This window comes from Anguilla rostrata, chromosome 17, assembly GCF_018555375.3.
Source record: "Anguilla rostrata isolate EN2019 chromosome 17, ASM1855537v3, whole genome shotgun sequence".
NCBI classification, from domain to species: domain Eukaryota; kingdom Metazoa; phylum Chordata; class Actinopteri; order Anguilliformes; family Anguillidae; genus Anguilla; species Anguilla rostrata.
The window spans coordinates 7,428,213-7,449,531 of record NC_057949.1 but is presented as its reverse complement, the minus strand read 5'-3'; the positions used below and the strand labels follow the sequence as shown (position 1 = coordinate 7,449,531).

The 21,319-nt window shown below is 46.1% G+C and overlaps 1 protein-coding gene across 2 annotated transcripts; it reads right to left on the bottom strand.

Annotated features, from left to right (window-relative positions):
- Positions 1–8,745: 8,745 nt before the first annotated feature.
- amdhd2 (amidohydrolase domain containing 2) lies at positions 8,746–20,680 on the bottom strand. Of its 2 annotated transcripts, none has more exons than XM_064315001.1 (12): positions 20,553–20,680; positions 16,723–16,828; positions 15,868–16,004; positions 15,552–15,691; positions 14,519–14,573; positions 13,598–13,810; positions 13,414–13,502; positions 12,815–12,959; positions 12,608–12,715; positions 12,366–12,434; positions 11,626–11,727; positions 8,746–10,443 (listed from the first exon to the last, which is right to left on the bottom strand). In XM_064315001.1, the coding sequence occupies exons 2-12, from the start codon at positions 16,803–16,805 to the stop codon at positions 10,370–10,372; spliced, it is 1,215 nt and encodes a 404-aa protein (XP_064171071.1). In that variant the 5' UTR covers positions 16,806–16,828; positions 20,553–20,680; the 3' UTR covers positions 8,746–10,369. The 2 variants fall into 2 exon arrangements, with proteins under 2 accessions (XP_064171071.1, XP_064171069.1); XM_064314999.1 differs by having other exon boundaries at positions 20,340–20,669.
- Between the last annotated feature and the right edge of the window lie 639 nt (positions 20,681–21,319).

The following is a 21,319-nucleotide window of genomic DNA, read 5'->3' as shown; positions in this document are numbered from 1 at the left end:
GGAGAGGAGGAGCGTCAGTGCGAAGAGCGCTGTCTGCGTCACTGGCACACCTCTGTGTGTGTGTGTGTCTGTGCCTGTGTGTGTGTGTGTGTGTGTGAGAAAGAGAGAAAGAGTGCGTTAGAGAGAGAGAGGGAAGGAGGAAGAGAGAGAGAGTGTGTGTGTGCGTGTGTGTGTGTGAGAAAGAGAGAAAGAGTGCGTGAGAGAGAGAGAGGGGGAAGGAGGAAGAGAGAGAGTGTGTGTGTGTGCATGTGTGAGAGTGTGTGTGTGTGTGTGTGCGTGTGTTGGAGAGTGTGTGTGTGTGTGTGTTGGAGAGTGTGTGTGTGTGTGTGTGTATGTGTTGGAGAGTGAGTGTGTGTGTGTGTTGGAGAGTGTGTGTGTGTGTGTGTGTGTATGCTTGCATGTATACATGCCTGTTACTGTATAGTGCAGGCAGTTCTGAGGACATGCACACACACACACACTCTCTCTCTCACACACACACACACACACACACACATGCACATGTGCACAAATGCGCCAAATGACTGGGATTATGGGTATATATACAGCTCATTATAACTGAGAGATAAAGGGAAACTGAGGTCAGTGTGAACTCTGAGAGTATCTGAATCAGAGTGAGACAGGTGAAAGCACTCCGTTCCCCAGGGAAGGAGCCAGCGCAGGAGCCCCGCGTGCCCGCTCAAACCACCCGTTTCTCTGCTTTCAAACTCCTTTCAGGAAAAAAAAAAAAAAAAAAAGAGAAACTCACTTCAACTTCAGGGGCGAGGACCGCGCTCGTTTACGTAAAGACCTGAACCGCAGCTCTGCTCAAAGCCTCCGAAGGCCCATCGCTGGACTCCGAAGGGAATCTCCGCCGAAAGTAAACGCGAGAGCCTCGCCCCCCGCGACCGGCGAGCTTCGTCGGTCGCGGCTGACGACGTGCTGCTACACGTCCGTCCGTTGTTTTCCCGCCCTCCCCCGCAGTCTTCTCGCACGCGCCGCCCCCCCTGCCCCCGCGCGCCTCTCGCCCCCGGTGCTGCCGCCAGTAACCCTAAGCGTACGTATGACTCATGTTTCTTTCAGAATTAATTCTTTGGTAAAGAAATCGGCGTTTAAACAAGCAGCCAGACCGGCCCTCCGTCAACCACGGACGCCTCGCTAGCTACATGAGCTACATGCTAACAAAAACAGAACAGAAAACAGAAGCCTGGAGATACCACCCCCGTTAAAGAACACCGTTCATATAACACAGGGCTGGGGGCGCAGGCAGTACCACCGAAAGGCCAAATGAGCAGCAATCCGGCTTTGAAGCAAAGCGCGGCTATGGCGTCGTGCGGAAAAATAAACGGTTCGCCTGCGAGAACTCTCCCAGCAGAAAGAAGCCCTGGGGTGCGTCCCACTTTCTTTTCACTCCTCTCCTCCTTTCCTCCGTTTCCCCCACTACCACTCATCTCCAACCCGGAAGCGTGCGGACGAAAAGAGGTGGAGGAGACGAGCGGAGGTGGCGCTAAGAAAAATGTGATTATCTGCTTCTCCATCACCAAATTTGATGCCGACTATTGATGAAATAGCCCTATCGTAAGCGTCATTTTCTTATGCCAAGCCCACAAACAGTCCCATAGCCAATCACAGATTACATTACAGGCATTTAGCAGGCACTCTTATCCAAAGTGACTTGCATTGTATCCAATTATACAGCTGGATATATACAGAAGCAATGCAGGTTAAGTACAACGGCAGTGTCCGTCCCACCAGGGAATCGAACCTGCGACCTTTAGGTTACAAGACCAACTCCTCAGCTATTATACTACACTGCCGCCCATTATACTACACTGCTTTACACACAATGTAAAGGTACAAAATAGCTTGTAAGTTTCAAGTACAAGTAATTTACATTAGATCAATGTAAACATCTCAAAGTACACGAACATGACAATTCAATGTAATTCCAGAATCCTGATGTGTGTGATGTCTGAACATACAGACAGCACTAATTCACCTCGTAGGCCTACTGCACCTGTACTGGGACAGCCTACATTCTATTGCCAGTTCGTTGCATCTCACGTAGGCTAAGTCAGAAACTTTTCCGTAGAATAGTGAAAGGGATCAGTGAACTGTTCCCTACATATTATCAGAGTTATTGTTTCCCCAAGTTCGGTGCTCACATTGAAGAACAATTATTTCCCTCTGTAACATCTGAAATCAAATTTGTTCGTAATAAATACATCCTTTGGAAAAGGCTGATTGAATTAATTCATTCATGCATATTCACATACTGAAATAACAGAGTAATTTCAGTAAGCATTTGCACAGAGTAATTGAGCCATGTAATTTTCTTTTTGTAAATAGAGATTTTTTATTTAAAAGCTAGGAAGATATTTTTATTTTATTTTAAAGCAATATATGACCTTTAACTCAATACTTTATTATTATTTTATTTATTTTTTAAGAAGGTACTGGAAAAAGTGTCATTCAGGTACTGGTATCGAAGTCAAGGTATCATTATCAGTATTAAAAATGCTTAAACAGTACCCAAGCCAACAACTGATTATTCATGTTTACCAGTCGGTTTCTGCACAGCTGCCTGACAGCTGAGTTTGGGAACCCTAGCTGGTCCGGTCTTGCCAGGTTTAGTGGAGCGACTCCAGGCACAAAGCCAGTCAAACACCTGCGTACAAACGCTGACACAAGCACCCTAACCGGGACGCGAGGACCCGTGGCAATCACAAAAGAACAGCTTTGACCACGATCTCTATTTCAGGAATGTGCCCGTTCTAGATTTACCAGATTAACCGGGCAAAGCTTATTTTCAGACCGTGAAATTCTCGATCAGAATCCTGGGTATGTATCACAGGTGCACAAATAAACAGATTATACACACTTCAACAGCTGACAGCGGGACAGAACGCGCAGCAGTAAAGCCAAATACTTCTGGCCCCATCTTGAAAGTCGCTGCACCCCGCGTGCAATCGTCAATATCAGGCTGTGACCTCAGCGCACACAGATGTACATGTACAGCCTGGATTTCGTAACCGTGTCCGAATCAGCTTACTTGCCTAATACTGAGTACATAAGTTGCATATACGTTCTATACTCAATAGTAGGCAAGTAAACTGATTCGAACACGATCCTGGACTTCTCTGTCGGCGGCCCAGGTCTATCCAGCGGAAGGGGGCGGGGCAGAGAAGTGCATGCCCCAGATTAGTATGAAGGCTTGGAAATGTTGTGAGCGCTAAACGCATTCCACACCTTGCTTTTTCTCGTAATCGACGTAACTCGTTCGAGAATTTGGAATTGGTCGACCAACCTGCTCTTCACAAAGACTATTGTGTGTGTGGGGGGGGGGGGTGCTGGCGGATCAGAACAGGGGAAGAACGCGGACCGACAGCGATACGTTTCGGTGGAAATGATGAGACGACTTGACCTGAATTAACGTCTGTCCGCCCCACCCCTTCACCCTGGCCATCGTCTGTCATGAGTCATGACTCGTGCGAAAGCGCTAAGGCAATGCACTGGCACACCTACAGGCATACAGTGTCTAAGATCAGTTACACAGTTTCCCTGGATGGATTCAGAATGTGACACTTCTGTAGAGTTACATTTCACAATCAAGCTAAAGATCGCGCGGTTGTCACCACGATTGTAAATAAGACTCAAAAAATTCCAGACTGCTTAAAGCGTTTTACATTACGAATATAAATTATTTACGCCAAAATTGCTGCGATGTCCACCACATCTACTGAAACAGCCAAGTTACATTCCCAAAAAATAAAAGTAAACTACTGTATCAACAAGAAAGCTATGACGGTGTAACTAGAAGAATATACACCGTTAATGCTTTTCCATAACACGTCACATGACATCATGTGACAGAATCCACCTGGAGCTGGGCTGTACACTACAGAGGAAAACGCATCCTAAAATACACAATTTAATGTTGTCGCCGGCGAGTCCCGTTAGCAACTCTTTGAAGTCATCCAAACAGGCACTGTCCCACTCCGGACACGATATAAACTGTTTTACAAGAGCGAATCACATTATGGTCGCGTACAGCTTCCACGTTGCTAAACCAAATTGACTCGTCATAGGTTATCGTTATGATAATGTACCACTAACATGCACGTAACCTGAAGTTATAATAATATACAAGTTATACAGTCACTCCAGTAACTTCCTTATTGTAAGCATGCTATTGGAATTACCGATCCTGTGCAAATAATTTCCCCGTCACAGTACCTTAACGAGTCTCCATTTTTAACGTTAACACGGTAAAATGCTTACAAACCAGTTTTTTTACGTGTTGCATATCCAGCTAGAGCTAATGTTTGCGTGCTAGACAGCTTGCTTGATTGTCTTTGTGATCAAGTCTTCGGCAAAGTCGGTCTTTATTGTTAAGAACTCACCTCATGTTTCCTGCTTGAATTTAGCTATCCGTCGAAAAGTTTTGTGTCCAGATTGCATAGAAAAATAACTAGCAACACATAGGCCAAATAACAGTGGAAGACATTCCACGTAAACAACGTTGATCGTTAGCCAGCAAGCTAACTAGTTGCGTTAGCTAGCGAACTAGTTCACGTTCGCGCCATGGCATTAATTTATGTCGAAATATGATGGGGGTTTAGCTAGTCGATTCTGTTTGACAGGGGTACTAACGTTGTCACTTCCAAATAGTGTGCTCTAAACAATGAACAGGCTAACTAAATTGGCAATGCCATTAGTCAAACAATAAGAACAAATTTATAAACGACACATAGATAGACAACTCCTCCAGCAAACACACAATAAGAGCAAATGAAAAAACGACACGGACATAGAGTCTATAGACAACTCTTCCAGCCAACACTACAGCTTGTTGGCAAGGTGAGGTAACGCTGACTGGTCCACTACAGTGAAGACAATAGCTCTACAGCAGTCAGCTGTTGAATGAAATATCACGCTTACCTGTGAAGAAAAGACAAGCCGATGGAGCCAACTAGTAGCTACAGAGCTTGCCGATGTTTGGAGGCGCACAGCAGGCTGCCTGACAGCCGTTGTCACGGTTTGGGTACGGTTACCGCAGGGGTATTAACTTTTCCTTATCCAAACGTGTATTCTTCCAAAGATCCCATTTAGCTCGCTAGCAAGCTGGCTAAGTAATGAAACATTTGGCTCGGTGCGCAGATTGACTGGTCTAACCGACTGTATTTCATGGATTGAGGTTGTGGTATCGTAACTGAAACTGCACTGGGTTGCAAACAAATATCCTTTGAAATCCCTCCGACTTTCGTTTTTGAAATACGTTGAAACTACTTCACCTTAAGCACGTCCAGGAAGGGGAATTACAGCGAACAGAAAGATGAATCAATTTACGAAACCAACGCAGCCAACCACAATATCGGCAGGTTTCTTTGGGACTTATCTTGCGTTGATTGCGCACAATGTGTTCGAGAATAAACATTAAGAACTACACTTCCCGTTGTGCATTAGGCGAAAGGATACGGGACAAATATCCGGAAAATCTCCCACAGACCTCGCTGCACAGATCCTCTATTCAATACAGATATGTCTAACCGGTGCATATCCAGATCACTACAAAAAAGGTACTTCTGCCAGTGCCTGCTCAGCCAAGAAGCAGCGTGCAAATTGTGGACAAATATTGTAGCTCAGTACTTTTCATGTTGTTCACTTGCGTAAACAAACCGTATAGACTAAGGGTTACTCAACCCTGCTACCCATGCAATAGCATGTCTTGACATTAGGCCCTTTGATTTTGAGGTTGAATACTGCCACGCTGTGGCCCTGAGAGATACCCAGTTCTTAGGGGCAGAACACAAATTAACGAGCACACACTATTAATGGTTCTCCTGAAATTTAACGATGCTGCAATTGGTGTGAAGAAAAAAAAATCATTCTCATCATTCAACTTCTATTATTCTATTATTCATACAACACGCCCATAGATTTAGATATAAAGTGCTTACTTGCCAAATGTGGCAATTGGTTTCCCACTTCACTCAACAGAAATGTTACATCATCAAACCGTCAGGCTTCTTTGGCTGCGTGGGAATGTCCTGCTGTGACATCATCTTCCTTCCTAGTGATGTCACGCCTGGCAGCCACGATCGGTACTCCTCTTTCCCCGCTTTCTGGGTGAGCTCCTGTCTCCCTGTCTTGCTTGGGATCATTCTGCTGCTGTCACCAATGTCCCTACACTGGGGTCTGAGGAGGTGACGAGTCTGCTTACTTGATTTTTGCTAATACCAAAGAGGTAGGGACCAAGGGAAGGGCCTGTGGCAGTTCAGTCACCTTACCAAATCACCATAGTGACAGACGTCTACAGTATTCAAACAGTGTGAATCTGTGATGTACAACTTGCCACAGGGAGAAGGAGTGCTTTGATGCTAGTGTGAATATAGCAATCTACTCTATACCAACAAACCACTCTTTCACACGTTACAGAAGTTATTTTTCCCCCATTTTCCAGTATTGTCCCTTGGACACTTGCTAAGGGCATCTTCGTATACAATCAATTTTCATGTTTCAAACTGACACCAGGAAATGCAGCTTTCTTAACAAAAGGTATGTTGGAACACAGCTGCTAATAAACAGTTAACTGTGCAGGATTTTCAAATCCAACAGGGCCAATTAACAACACCCATCTCCATTTTGCGGACTATTCATAATCCTCAGTGTTCTCATTTATGTTGTTCATAAGCTGCTTAAACGTACTTAAATACCCACCAGCTTTCCCAACACATTCCTATTCCAGGGCATCCAAGGTATGAGTACAGAATAGTGAAAGTTAGTGATGTCCAACTGGCAACAAATGGAAAAAGCTGTCAATCAACATTTAATTTGGTTTTCCTAGAAACAGTATTGTCCCTTGGACACTTGCTAAGGGCATCTTCATATACAATCAATAATTGATTGTGCATCTTGTTTGTGTTAACTGATGTAAAACCTTTAAAACCTTAGGCTTTTGATTCTCTCCAGAGCTAGTGGATTTACAACTTCAGTAGAAAGCAGTCCTTATATGGGCTTGTAAACATGACCCAGCAGTACTTTATTATCCCGAACACACAAGGCAAGGTACGCATGCATAAAATAAGCTCTTGGCAACATTTGCTCCGTTTGCTTTTGTTTGGTGGGTCACTTATAATAAAATTATTTCACAAGGTCAGTTGCATCTATCAGATAATACATTACATTACATTACAGGCATTTAGCAGACGCTCTTATCCAGAGCGACTTACACAACTTTTTACATAGCACTTTACATTGTATCCATTTATACAGCTGGATATATACTGAAGCAATGCAGGTTAAGTACCTTGCTCAAGGGTACAACGGCAGTGTCCTTACCCGGGAATCGAACCTGCGACCTTTCGGTTATAAGCGCAGTTCCTTACCCACTGTGCCACACTCCGTCCTAATACACTTACAACTTATACAATGTAATCTGAAGGGGCACACTGCATATGGCAACGCATGCTGAGAACAGTAGTTCGTATAAAAAGAACATTATGGAGCACCAAACAAAATTCCCACCTGGTTGATATATCAGATGATTGCAGACGGGTAATCAACTTGTGTAAATTTGGATTGACTCCTCAAAGCAATAGCAGAAACTACTTGTTGGAATAAATGTACTAATAATGGAGTCCCAAAAAATTGGGGTGAGGTTTGAAATGTTCTTTTGCCTCTTCCATTCTTCAGAAGTTAGAATACAAATAAAAAAATACTGCATCTTTCCAGAATAACAAAATGAGTCGACACAAAATGTCCACATGAAACATCCCCTTGTACACTATATATTCAAGGCAGATACATCTTTAAATGTATTCCACATTAAGTTTTCATTTTATTTCTTGTCTACTCAATAACTTTCACACAATTTCTTACAAGCCGCATTTACATTCAAAATCATACATTAGCCGCTCACCACAGACACAGGCTTAGGCTTTGAACCAAGCCTTTGTGATTAACTACTCTAGCTATGACCAGGAGTCCCAGCTGAGAGCCGGGGACCCAATTAGCTTTGACCCATCCAGAACGGAAGGGGTTAATTTTAGCCAGGGGGGTCTATAGCTGCATGGACACCCCCTGACGATGTTCTCCTCTTCTGGCCGGCGCCATCTCTCCTGTAGTACTGTGTGGTCGACAGTAAATGGCTTGTGTAGCCAGAGAGGTGCACACGATTTAGCCAGTTATCCCTCCTTACACGAGAACAGGCGGCACACCTCGACAGGCACAGGTGGCAAGTCCAAATTAAGAAAACAAGAAACAAGCGCGAATCCGCAATAGCTGCGACCGCACACACGCATGCATCCGTGTGCATGCATCCACACACACACCCTCACACAAACACATGACCTCTTCTTTGGCTCATGACCAACCTTTCCACAAAATCTTGTGCAAATCTGTGAATCCATTCGGGAGTTATGCACCTTTTTGTGATAGGCCACGCCCATCGCCACGCCCCCTCTTGGTCAATCGGCCTGAAAGTTACTCAGCTGTACTTTCGGTCATGACCAACCTCCATGCCAAATTTCAGCCTCCTGGGGTGAAAACTGTGGCCGCTATGGGGTGGGACACTTTTGTGGACCAACCGACCAACCGACCGACCGACCGACCAACAGACTATAGAGCTGCGGTCGCAGCTAAAAAGGGAGAAAACCTGTTAAAAATATGTTGTGTTGGTTTGTTTGCTGATTAGAACCAGACTTGTGAAAAATATCAATCACACGAGACAAAGAATCAAGCTAATAATAAGACAAGAGCACCACAGTTGGATAGAAGATTTATACAAAGTAGAAAAATAACATTTGTAAGGCTTGGCTGTAACAGCTCAGAAGAGACCTGGTGAAATGTCAGTGTTGCAAATAAACTGAAATCATGAACCAATTTCTCTGTCAAGACCAAGGTCTCAAAAGACAAACTCTGCACTGCGCTGCAATACCATTGTGAAACAGTGGGATGCTGCTTTCGCCTCATAAGTAGAAAGTACAGGATAAATAGCCATCCTTGCCCAGCTTCAATTACACATTTTCAGTGACATCTATGTACTGTGATTTTCCTGTTTATTAAACATGAATTACTTATCGGCCTTTTTCCATTTAACCACTGTCAGCCAGGAGTAGATGCCCCCCCCCTCTGAGTCAGGTTCTGCTCATGGTATCTTCCTGTTACCAGCCAGTGGGGGGGGTTTCCCCACCACTGTCACCCTAAGTGTGCTCTTGGGGGGTTCAGGCTCAGGTCTCTGTAAAGCTACTGTGTGACAACGGCATTTGTAAAAAAGCGCTGTACAAACGGAATTTAATTAAGCGCTAATACATGACATCACGTCCATTCCCTTTTGACTGTACCCTTTGTAGTCAGGTGAAAAGCATACATTTCCCACTTTTTTCCTATTCATCCCCATTAAAACAATATGACAGAAAGAAGGAGTTTGAGAGCAATAGAACCAAGGAGATACAAACGTACTAGCCACAGAGCCTTTTCATAGCTTTAAAGTGACCCCAAAAACACACCAGCATTAATTGTAAATCCTTTACTAACTGAAAGGTCATAGCCAATAATAAGAAATGGCAAACAAGTTCCTATTAGACCATTCATTAATAGTAATTTATTTTGACATTGGCTTTGAAATGATACATCTCCTTATCTTTGGTCTCTTTTGCAAATTATTGGATTTTGTTCTGTGCCTTCCGTATCAATCATGTGATACATAAAGTTAACCTTCCCAAATTAGGTTGTGTTGCAATAATGCCAAGGCAGATGTTTTTTATCTAATGAGTTTTCAAATCAATAGAAAGTAAAACTTGTTTTTTGTTTGGTACTCATCTTTTTGTGTCCAGTGATGACTAAGTACTAGATGAAGCATAATGCAGACGTACATACGTAGAGATTCATGCCCATCATTTGATTGACGGGTTGGTCTGACAGTGAGGCTTGTATCTCTAAGGTTCTACTGCACAGCACAAGTAAAGATTTTAATGGCTTCTGATACTGCGACAGAAACTGAAAGGGTGCTTTTCAGTTCCCCTTTCAGTTCCTGCAGCCCCTGATGTGTTCTACAAATCCTGAAGTTCTGACATCCAAAAACACGTTTCGCAATAATACAGGGATCTTTCGTTGTCCTTGTTCCCGTGCCCACACACACAACGTGTACGGCTCACTCACACAAATCAGAAATACAAACTCATAACCATGTTTACAAAGTGTGACTCTTCAGCAATTTTGCCACATAATGGACCAGGTCCGTCTCTCAGGTTAACAGCATGCTTTGGTGTGACCCATGAGGAATCACATCTTGTGCTTGGTGGTGGTTCCTGTGATAGGTGGCGCCCCCTAGAGAGCCGGCTGTCCACCACTGGTTGTTAACGGAGATCGAGGTTAAGCAGCGATGACATCACTTCTTCCACACCTGCTGGCCGGCGATGTAGGTCGCTCTGACGTTGAGCTCGTCGTCCAGCATCACAAAGTCTGTTTCGGAGAGGGGGGAAGGGAGGACTGAACGATGACCCGCTTCCACGCCGCCATTATCCCCCCCCAATGGCCTGTCAGCGCAGGCAAGCCACTGTCCAATAGCGGTGGGCGATATAATAGAGTGTTACAGTCTGTAGTCCTAAAACCCGGAAGTAAGTTCACATTTTGGAGCCATGGGTTCCCTCGTCAGATTTCCTATGCTTTTTTCCATAGGAATATAGCAAGTTACTTTATTAAAGCACATAACCGCTTCAAAATCCACGGTTGAGATATCAATGGATGTAATTTATCTCGTAGAACAAAACATGAAACTATCTTAGGCTTATGTTAGCCACAGACCTTATTTTAGGCAAAAAAACAAAATCCCTTTGGGGGAAAAAAGCATTGGAACAATCTGACGAGGGAAACCATGGCGGAAGAAACGTCCGGGTTGGCCTAAGAAGAGACGTCATCACTGTAACACTCCATTATGCATTAACGCATTAGCGGTCGTAGCCACAATATCGTAGCTTACCTTTGCTTTCGTATTTTTCTTTTAAATTATACCTGAAGCGTCTCGTAAACAACTGAACAAAAGAGGCTGTACGAAATGCTTCCGGAGGAAAAAAAATGTTTCCATTAATCTATTGGGTGTTGATCACACAGCCAATCAGCACCAGAGTTGTACAGCTTCCATAGGATCATGTGATGTGGTTTTGTCGTTCACATGGAGTTGCGAGAACTTGCTGCTGATTGGCTGTTTTATGGCCACCCAATAGATAACAGTGGTGACGGTTTCTTCCGGAAGCATTTCAGACAGCCTCTGAAGAGTGGTCGTTTGCTACCGCATCAGGTATAATTAAAGAGAAAAAGACTAAAAGAAAGGCAGTACGCCACACGGTGGCTACGACTGTAATTCCATTCGATAATTTGTAGTCGCAATATATCGCCCATTCCTACTCTTCAAGCATTACTGGGATTACAGCTCAGTTCTGCAAAGCCCTTCACTGACTCCCACCGATTCACACTTCCACAAAAATCCTGTCATCTCCCTCACCCCATCTGCACTAATAATGTCAGCAGTAAGAATGCTAATGAACCGCATGACAAGTGTTATAGCTTCTGAACCAGGCACATGCACACATACACAGCAGTGTAGAAGGAAAGAGGGAGGGTGCCCCCTGCTGTCTGGAGACTGACCTGCATCTGTGCCGTAGTCCAGGGAGCCCTTGAGGTGAGTGAGGCCCAGCAGCTGAGCTGGGTGCAGGGAGGCGGCCTCTAGAGCAGCTTCTACACTGCAGCCTGAGAGAGACAGAGTACTGAGACTAAACACACACACACACACACACACACACACACACTGGAGCCTGAGAGAGACAGAGTACTGAGACTAAACACACACACACACACACTCACACTGGAGCCTGAGAGAGACAGAGTACTGAGACTAAACACACACACACACACACACACACACACACACACACTCACACTGCAGCCTGAGAGAGACAGAGTACTGAGACTAAACACACACACACACACACACACACACGCACGCACGCACGCACGCACACACTGCAGCCTGAGAGAGACAGAGTACTGAGACTAAACACGCACACACACACACGCACGCGCACACACACACGCACACACACACTCTCTCTCTCGCACACACACACACACACACACATGCGCGTGCACACACACACACGCAAACACACTCTCTCTCTCACACACACACACACACACGCACACGCACACTCTCTCTCACACACGCGCACTCACGCACGCACACACGCACACGCACGCGCACACACACACACACACACACGCACATACACATGCACGCACGCACACACACACGCATGCACGCACACACACACACGCACACACGCACACGCACACCCTGGTTAAGGGAGAGTGCATGCAGACAGGCTCACCTGAGGCCTGTTTAAAGTGTCTGATGCACATGTCCATGGTGGCGATGCTGCCGCACAGAGTCTTGGTACCTGCACGGAAATCAGCGGAGCGCTTTTCTTACACGGCACACAAAGGGCTTTACAATATACAAGTACAACATAAAGACATTCAAATCAAGACAAAAATTGACACCGTGCAAAAGAAAGAATACACAAAATGGTTGCATAAGGTTAAAAACATAATCCTAAAAAAAGTCCCAAACCTGCCACGTAGGCGTGGAGGCCCTCGATCTCGATGACCTGCTGCCCCAGCGTGTGGCGCCCCGGCGGCAGACCCATGGCCGTGATGGCGTCGGTCACCAGCACCAGGCCTGCGGGCGCAGAGAGAGGAAGGGGCAGGCGGTCACGCCACCGCGGGCACACGAGGGGTAACGGGGGGGGGGCGGGGGCTAGCGAGCCGGGCCTCTCACCTGACGGGTGGGCGCGGTGGGCGATGCGCAGCGCCGCGGGGTTGGTGTGGATGCCGTCGGCGATCATGCCGTAGTACACGGTGCGGCCGGCCGGCACCTGGTCGCTGGTCAGGAGCCCCACGATGCCCGGGTCCCGGTGGTGGAACTGAGGGGGGGGGGGGCAGAGTCAGACGCTGACGGGCTAGCCCGGCGGCACCGCACCGCACCGCGCCGGCCGTGCCGCAGAGAGCGCCCCTGCGCGTGTGCGTCCTGTGAGCGTTTCACGCACGTGTGCGACGGGTCGGGTGTGTTCCGTGCGTGCTCTGTGCATGTTTCGTGTGCGTCTGTGCTGGTCCGTTCCCCAGATTCAGGAGTGAACCAGCAGAAAGTGCATCAGACTACAGCAGAGGCTGCTCTAGAGGTAGCATGCTAGAGGCTGTTTTAGAGGCTGTCTTAAAGGCTGTGCTAGAGGCTGTCTTAAAGGCTGTGCTAGAGGCTACACTAGAGGCTGTGCTACAGGCTGCGCTAGAGGCTGGACTAGAAGCTGCGCTAGAGGCTGTGATAGAGGCTGTGTGGGGCAGGCGCGGTTAGCGGCGCAGTTAGCGCCGGGCCGAACTCACGGGCAGCATGGCGTTGAAGAGGTGGGTGATGAAGCTGGCGCCTTCCTTCACTGCCGCCTCCGCCTGGGACAGGCTGGCCACCGAGTGGCCTGGAAACACAAGGGGCACGGCCGTTAAAAAAATGGCCCCGCTATGCCCCGCCTCCCCCCCCCCGTTTCCCACGGCGACGCAGCGCCCAACCCACCCAGCGAGACGGTCACGCCCCCCAGCGCCAGCTCCCGGACCACCGCCAGGCTGTTGGGCAGCTCGGGCGCCAGCGTCACCACGCTCACGTTGTCCAGGCGCCCGTACGTCTCCAGCAGGTCGCCGGCGCCCCCTGTGGGGAAGGCGCGGAGGTACGCCTCGGGGTGAGCGCCCTTCTTCTCCAGGCTGATGAAGGGGCCCTCCAGGTGAACCCCTGCGCAGACAGGGGCAGACAGAGCAGACAGAGCCGCGCGTCTCATTGGCTGATCAAAAACACACACGCGCCGTACCGAAAACTGCTTTCGCGGTCTCCGGCTTTTAAGATATAAGATATATAATATATTTTTTATTGAACCACGTGGGGTAATTTGTCCTCTGCATTTGACCCATCCTTGTTACCTAGGAGCAGTGGGCAGCCACAGTGCAGCGCCCGGGGACCAACTCCAGTACTGAGGCCAGTGCCTTGGTCAAGGGCAACTGCAGGAGCGCACCTAACATGCATGTCTTTGAGTGTGGGAGTGTTGTAACCAGTCAAAGACTGGCAGTCTGTAAAACTGACCCACAATACCCTCCCGCCCCCCCCGCCTTGTATTACTGACCGGGAAACACTGGAGTATATTGCCTGGATACCAGCAGAACAAGGAGACAAAGTCCTCCTTGCGCACGAAGATATCAGCTCAGAGAGCGAGAAACGATTATACCGCGATTTACGCGCGATAAGCCACAGCAGGCCGTCGGCACGGAAACGGAACCACGGGCCGTCACTTCCGACTTGAGCACTCGCCCGCCCTTCGCCTTGACTTCGAACTCCATGTTTTTTCCGGCCACGGGCGGGGCACGTGCGTTAAACGAGGGGGGGGAGGGTAACGTTCTCTTCGCTCCGGCGTTTCGCGGGGAAACCGATCGCCACGCGCACCCTTACCTAGCACCCCCGCACCGTCCGCCCCTCCGTCGTGAACTTTGATCTGCGGGAGGACCTGGAAGAAAAATAATATAAACACCACTCTGCGGTAGGACTGGACACTGGATAGACTCCAAGTGCACTGAAAGCACTTGCAAAACATCATACACAATACAACACCAGTGTAATGAAATTAACATCAATACGCTACAGTGTCATTATAGATATGTCTTTTTTCATTAGTTTTATTTCTATAATATTCTCAATTTCTAATTTCAATCAGTTTTGTTTCTGATTAGCTTCATGTCCTCTGTGTTATTCTGGAGATCCACGCCCTTGTTACATAACTTAAGTTTGAGTTCTAGTTCCAGAAAGAGTGGAAACATCAACAGCAACTGTATTTTCAGTGTTTTCATGTGCTCAAATGAATAACATTTTTTAAATGAATGGTACAGTTCAAAGATTAAAATGAACGACAACCTGAATTCAAAACAGGGGTATGATTAAGTAGCCAAAGACCAACCTTTTTAGCCGCAATAAGCTTTAAAAAGCATCTAGCAATCAAGTAATGCTACCATGTACCTAACAAAACAATTTTGGTGACATAATCTACAATACAACATAACCCCATGCTGAGCTCTGTCTCTTTGTCCAACACATCTTCAGTGACTTCACCACGATAGCCCACATTGTTCAATTGCTGTTTTATCAAAACTACAAAGTTTAATGTCTGTAGTTTTAGAGGCAAATATTCAAGCAACAGTTTATCTTTAGTTTCTTGGACAGGGTTGTGACTCACTCACAATAATATTGGCTAGTTTTCATTTTAGTTTCAGGTTTTGTTTACGATAATAACCTTTGTCTGTTTTAGCCTACACTATGGGTTATTTTTTTGCTTTACTTCACTTCTTAATGTACAATGGCTTATCTTGGATCTCTGCAGCACATTTGGATTTCGACCTGCATCACTGCAAAAAAACTCCTGCCTTTCAACACTGTTTGCCACTACAGTCAGTATCATTAGAAACCTCATCCTCATCTCTGTGGTAAGAACCTTGTGGTAGATGTGAGGTGGGGAGGTGACCAGTGTGGGGCAGAAGGAGGTGACGCCATGTTCCAGAAGTTTCTTCGCCACCAGGGTCACGCCCCCGTTGACATCATCGGTTGCCTGGGAGAAGTCGATCCCAAAGCCCCCTGTGGGAATGATGAGGCACAGACATTAGTGCACTAAAACTGAAAGAAAAGTCTGGTTCACTAAACCCTACAATGACTTTCCATGTGCTATCAATGATTGAGTCAACATTTTTTATGGTCCACAGATCCGTCTTCTCCCGTGGAGCGAAACCGAATGCATTTTTAAGAAAATTCACCATTGATCTGGACGTCGATGAAACCGGGGGCAACGATGCCGCCCTCGCAGTCCACGCAGACGTCCGCGTATCCCTCCTCGTCGAAAAAGAGCTTCTCAGGGTCCAGAATCTTCCCCTCGCGGACCCACAGGTCCTCTCTGTAACGGCGGTGGTAAAAAATTTAAATAAAATAAAAAAACGTTAAGTTTCCGTTTACTCTCCTCGGCTGACGGACGCTGCCGAACAGGACCGAGGGAGCCAGCTGAGACGGCAACGCCAACAGAAAATAAGCAACGTACGGGGCCAAGTTAAACAAGCGCTATCCGCCTTTAAAACACCTTTCCAGGCTTATCGAGAAATAGAAAGCCATTCCAAAAGGAACAGATTAGGCAACGGAGCGCATGTGCACACTTACGCGGTGGACCAAAAAGCACAACCCTAACCAAATCACTGGTACGCAGACAGACAGTTACCACAGTAACCCTGGTGCACGCACGTGAACACTCACTCACTCACTCACTCACTCACACACTCTCACACTCTCACACTCTCACACTCTCACACTCTCACACTCTCACACTCTCACACTCTCACACTCTCACACTCTCACACTCTCACACTCACACACTCACACACTCACACACTCTCACTAACTCACTCACTCACTCACTCACTCACTCACTCACTCACTCACTCACTCACTCACTCACTCACTCACTCACTCACTCACTCACTCACTCACTCACTCACTCACTCACTCACTCACTCACTCACTCACTCACTCTCACTCACTCACTCACTCACTCACTCACTCACTCACTCACTCACTCACTCACTCACTCACTCACTCACTCACTCACTCACTCACTCACTCACCTCTGCAGCCGGTGGTCCTTCAGGATCCGACAGTTGATGAACTGTGTTATGGCCGCGTCCGACACAGACTTGTTGGAAGGCATCTTTCCAGAGACTGCGGCCCACCCTGTCCAACAAACCGAACATTAAGAACGAAACACTTACTCACACGCAGTCGAGAACAAAAAATTGTTTTTTTAAATCTGTCAACCCCTTCTATAGCTACAGCCACGATTCTTATTTTATACCTAATGTTTTAGTACTTTAAAGTGAATTAAACACTGAATTTAAAAAAAAACTCAAGCTAATACTCCCAGTATACTCCCTTAAAGCTGTAGAGTATCACCCATTGCTGAAGGTCCCACTTGACTTAAGACACAGTTGAGTCCAACAGGCTTGTCACGAATTGCGAATTATTAAAATGTTAAACTTCAGCCTTGTTTCAGGAGTAAGGCTTGTCTGTGACTGTGACAGAAAACATTTGCTCAAGTCATGGGGCAGCCATGGCAAAAAATCCAGAAAACTGTGAAAAGAGCCAGAATTTATGGTGTATTTAAAAAAAAAAAAAAAACATTTAATTAACCGATAGGTCTCATACACAGCTGTGAGGAATGATTTAAATAACGTGCGCGACTGTATCAACAGAAAGACTGTAGCAAGTTTCCAAACTTTTTTTATGTTTGCCTGCAAATTCTTCTCACGACTTGCTTTTCGAGTGCAGTCCACCAGGACGTTACACACACGAAATGGCAAGGTCAGTAATACCGGTATCGCCGTTGATTTAGAGGGAAGTAACACCAGGGTCAAAGCAGTAACACCATGACAAGCCTAGAGTCCAAGCCGTCACCATACCTCGGATCCCATAGTTACTGCATCATAGCAGTCAGAGCTCCTGCTTGCAGATACCCCCTAAACCTGCTGAACAGACTAACAGCTACATTACTAATCTCCAACCTCACTGCCCGTTTGCAGATACCCCCTAACCTGCTGAACAGACTAACAGCTACATTACTAATCTCCAATCTCACTGCCCGTTTGCAGATACCCCCTAACCTGCTGAACAGACTAACAGCTACATTACTAATCTCCAATCTCACTGCCCGTTTGCAGATACCCCCTAACCTGCTGAACAGACTAACAGCTACATTACTAATCTCCAGCCTCACTCATTTTCCCTCAGTTTGCAATGCTTCATGATTCAATGCGAGCCAGTTAGTTAATTGATGATGTAAACATCTGGATATCAGTCCGCTACAAAATGCCTGCATGTCTGACGGTCTTACAAAACAAGCAGGACAATGCCAACCTCAAGCTGCCCGTTTCGGATAAAAATTGCCGACTAAGCACGAACAAACTGCTGAGCAGACTTGTGACCAACCCTGTGATGCAGGAAACTGGGCCTCGCTGTGGTCTGGTCTGAACGGCTCAGCGACACCGAATGCAACCTGGATACCAGCCGGCAGCCGATTGGATACCAGCCGGGCAGCCGATTGGATAGCAGCAGGCAGCGGACCAGAACACAGCCCTCACCGCCAGCAGAACTAACGCCTTTCATTACCTCCTCCGATCAGGAACTGACCCGGACACCAGGCGAGTGCGCTCTTTGACCAATCGATGACACTGATCACTCGATTCACCACCGGGTAGAAAAGAAACCCAGCAAGCGGCGCTACTGACTATGAGGGACAGATTTGACCAGCCCTGGTCTACACCAACAGCGACGGTCTTTCAGAACACGGAAACACCTGTCATGGCATCACGTATGTGCTCGGCAGCGAAACCTGCATCACCAAAAGGGCCCGTGTGAGGTCTCTCCTCTCTCTACAGATACAACAAAGCACAACTGCAAACGTTAGGTTCAACATGAGATACCTTCAGTCACTCTGAGAATGTCTCTCTTCATAGACCCTTCCTGAAAGTGCCTCGTCAGCCTGACCCAGCTTTCCTCGTTTAATTTAACTGGCAGAGAACAACCTAGAACATTTACAGGAGTGAATCACTCAAGCTTCAATGAAAAGTAAAATATAGGCCCACAGATTTTATGTTGATTTCCAGGGAGGTGGTGGATTAAAAATAAGGTGTTTGCAACTGAATATTGCTACCTAATAGTCGGCCCACATACTTGGGAATATTCCACTGAGACCGACCAAACATCACAGATGGCGAGCAAACATTACCTTAGCATTTAAAGATCTTATGAATGCAATTGTGGACACATTCATTGTACTGCATTGCTGTCCCAAGTCAGATGTAAGATCTCATCACATGATTGACTGCTAGTATAGCTTTTGGTGTCAGTGCAGTATTAACTTCTCTCTCAAATGCCACCAGAGTGACACTTGATTTTAAATGATCTATGACACAGACACACCGAAAATCCACTCCATGCTACTCATGCACATAGACATTTTTTTATTTCCCACACTTCCAGTGAAAGATTCAGGGTGACAGATTTGAATGCATAAATGAGGTCTATCCTCACTTCTGCTGACCTGTATTCCAACAGTAAAGGCATGTAATGCCGGAATTCCTTTCTCCTCACTGGTTACTAATTTTATATTCAGACCAGCTGCAAAAGCTATTAAATGCATACTACTCTATGTACAGTGTGACTCTGTGGATAAGGACCAACTCATAAGGACCCATACTTCAAGACTGTGTTGTTTAATAGAGGAGGACTGCCACCTTTTCAACCGCTGTGTGCCTTGGAGTTTATGCAGGAAAATGGCCCTATATAAACTGCAGGGTGTGGCCAGTGTTAGCCTCTTAATGGCTTACAACAGCCAATACAATCCTGCCAACAACAACAGAGAGATAAAATGCATCAGATAACAAAATCCAATGTCAAATGTGTTTGACTTTAACCTTTGTGGTATAACATGGAATCACCATTTTACATTCTGTTCAATTCTCCTCTGACGTGAAGCTCTTGACATCCAGTACCAACACTGCACACGTATGTAAAGTGCTGATTACTTAACAGACAAAGCCGTTTCTACATATATATATATATATATATATATAAACATTACTTATTTGTACTGCATCGTTACTGTAAAGACATCACAGAACCCGCATGGAATATTATAATACTGTACAGCAGAAGAGGGGGACGACTGTCGAATCTGTTTCTACTTTTCATGCCAACTTCTGGCCTTACTTCACTAACCCGAACATTCAAACCATCTGATTTTAGCTACGTTTCTTGATAAGCGCATGAATGACAGCCGAATACTGTTTTCTGTCCCAATATGAAACGATTTACGCTCATTTAATATACGAATGAACTAGCATACAGCCAATTAACTCATTTAGCCAGGGACAGGGTATAGCTGAAGAATAACGTACTTGCACCGTTACAATACACGTTTGTAACAGACCAGCATTACGTATAGTCTGACTGGTTTCAAGGTATTTACATCCTATTTACATACGTTTTATATGGAAATCGATGCATTACTGAAGTAAAACTGCTTTGAATATTAGCTACCGTTCACTCGATGACTGGTTGCTCACTTAATCATTAAGTCAACAATTGCAGGAAATTCGGACCTGGAATCATTAAAACAAATACATTAAAACAGTTAAGAAAAATGCACGACAAAGGCAAAAAGAAAACGAACATATAGCCTACTTACCTTCAAAAAAAGCAGTGGTTCCAACTGCCAGAGCTTTGCCAGGCTTTTTCTAACTCAGCAGATCTCAACAGAGCAACGAAAAGGACTGACCAAGTCATGTGAGAAAACAACTTTTTCAGTCAGCTGACCGTAAACCCCGCTAACAGCTGCACACCACAAAATGACGTGCAATGCACTCGTGTGTGCCACTGTACCACAGTGCGTCTGACTTACCGTCTGCTATAATAATACTGCACAACAGTAAAAAAAAAAATTGAACAGGGATAAAAATCTACCCCTGGATTGGAACAGGAAGCCGGAACAGAGCTGACAAGCCCGTCGGCATATACAACACGCATGCGCAGGATACGGTGCCGTTAACACTGCCTTGCGCCGTTCTTATGTAGTACCCAGGGGTAGGACCGCGGTTTTGGCCAGCATTGCAACTTTTATTTTTATTAAGAACTCAAGTATTGTACAATATTTACATACGAAGGCACATACGTTTTACAAGTCAACAAGGGGTGGGACAAATCTAAGAATACAAACAACAACATTTCAGGAATTAACAGTAAAATTAAATGAACTAAATCTTGAGAGTTCTGGTGGCTTTGAGATTTTTACAGCCATTAATAGTATTGAGATAGTGGTTAAGTTCTACTTTGAAAATGTTACATTCTGGCTTCCCATTAGACCAAAAAAATGTATGAATATGAAAACTTCCAATTATAATGTATGATGATGGTGGAATTCCCAGAGTTTGGGGTTCCAACATGCCTTGGGCCACCGCCCAGCACAGTCTGTCCCTCAATCAAGGTATTCAAGGTTCACGGTGGTGATTTGGTGATGGTGGTTGCGAGGGGGGAGCCAGGGGGGATGGCGACTACCAGCTCGAGCCGGGACGCATGGAACGCAGGGTGAACCCGCATGGAATGTGGCACCAGGGGGCGATGGGCCACTGGGTTGATACGCTGCCTGACTTTGAAGGGGCTGATGAACTG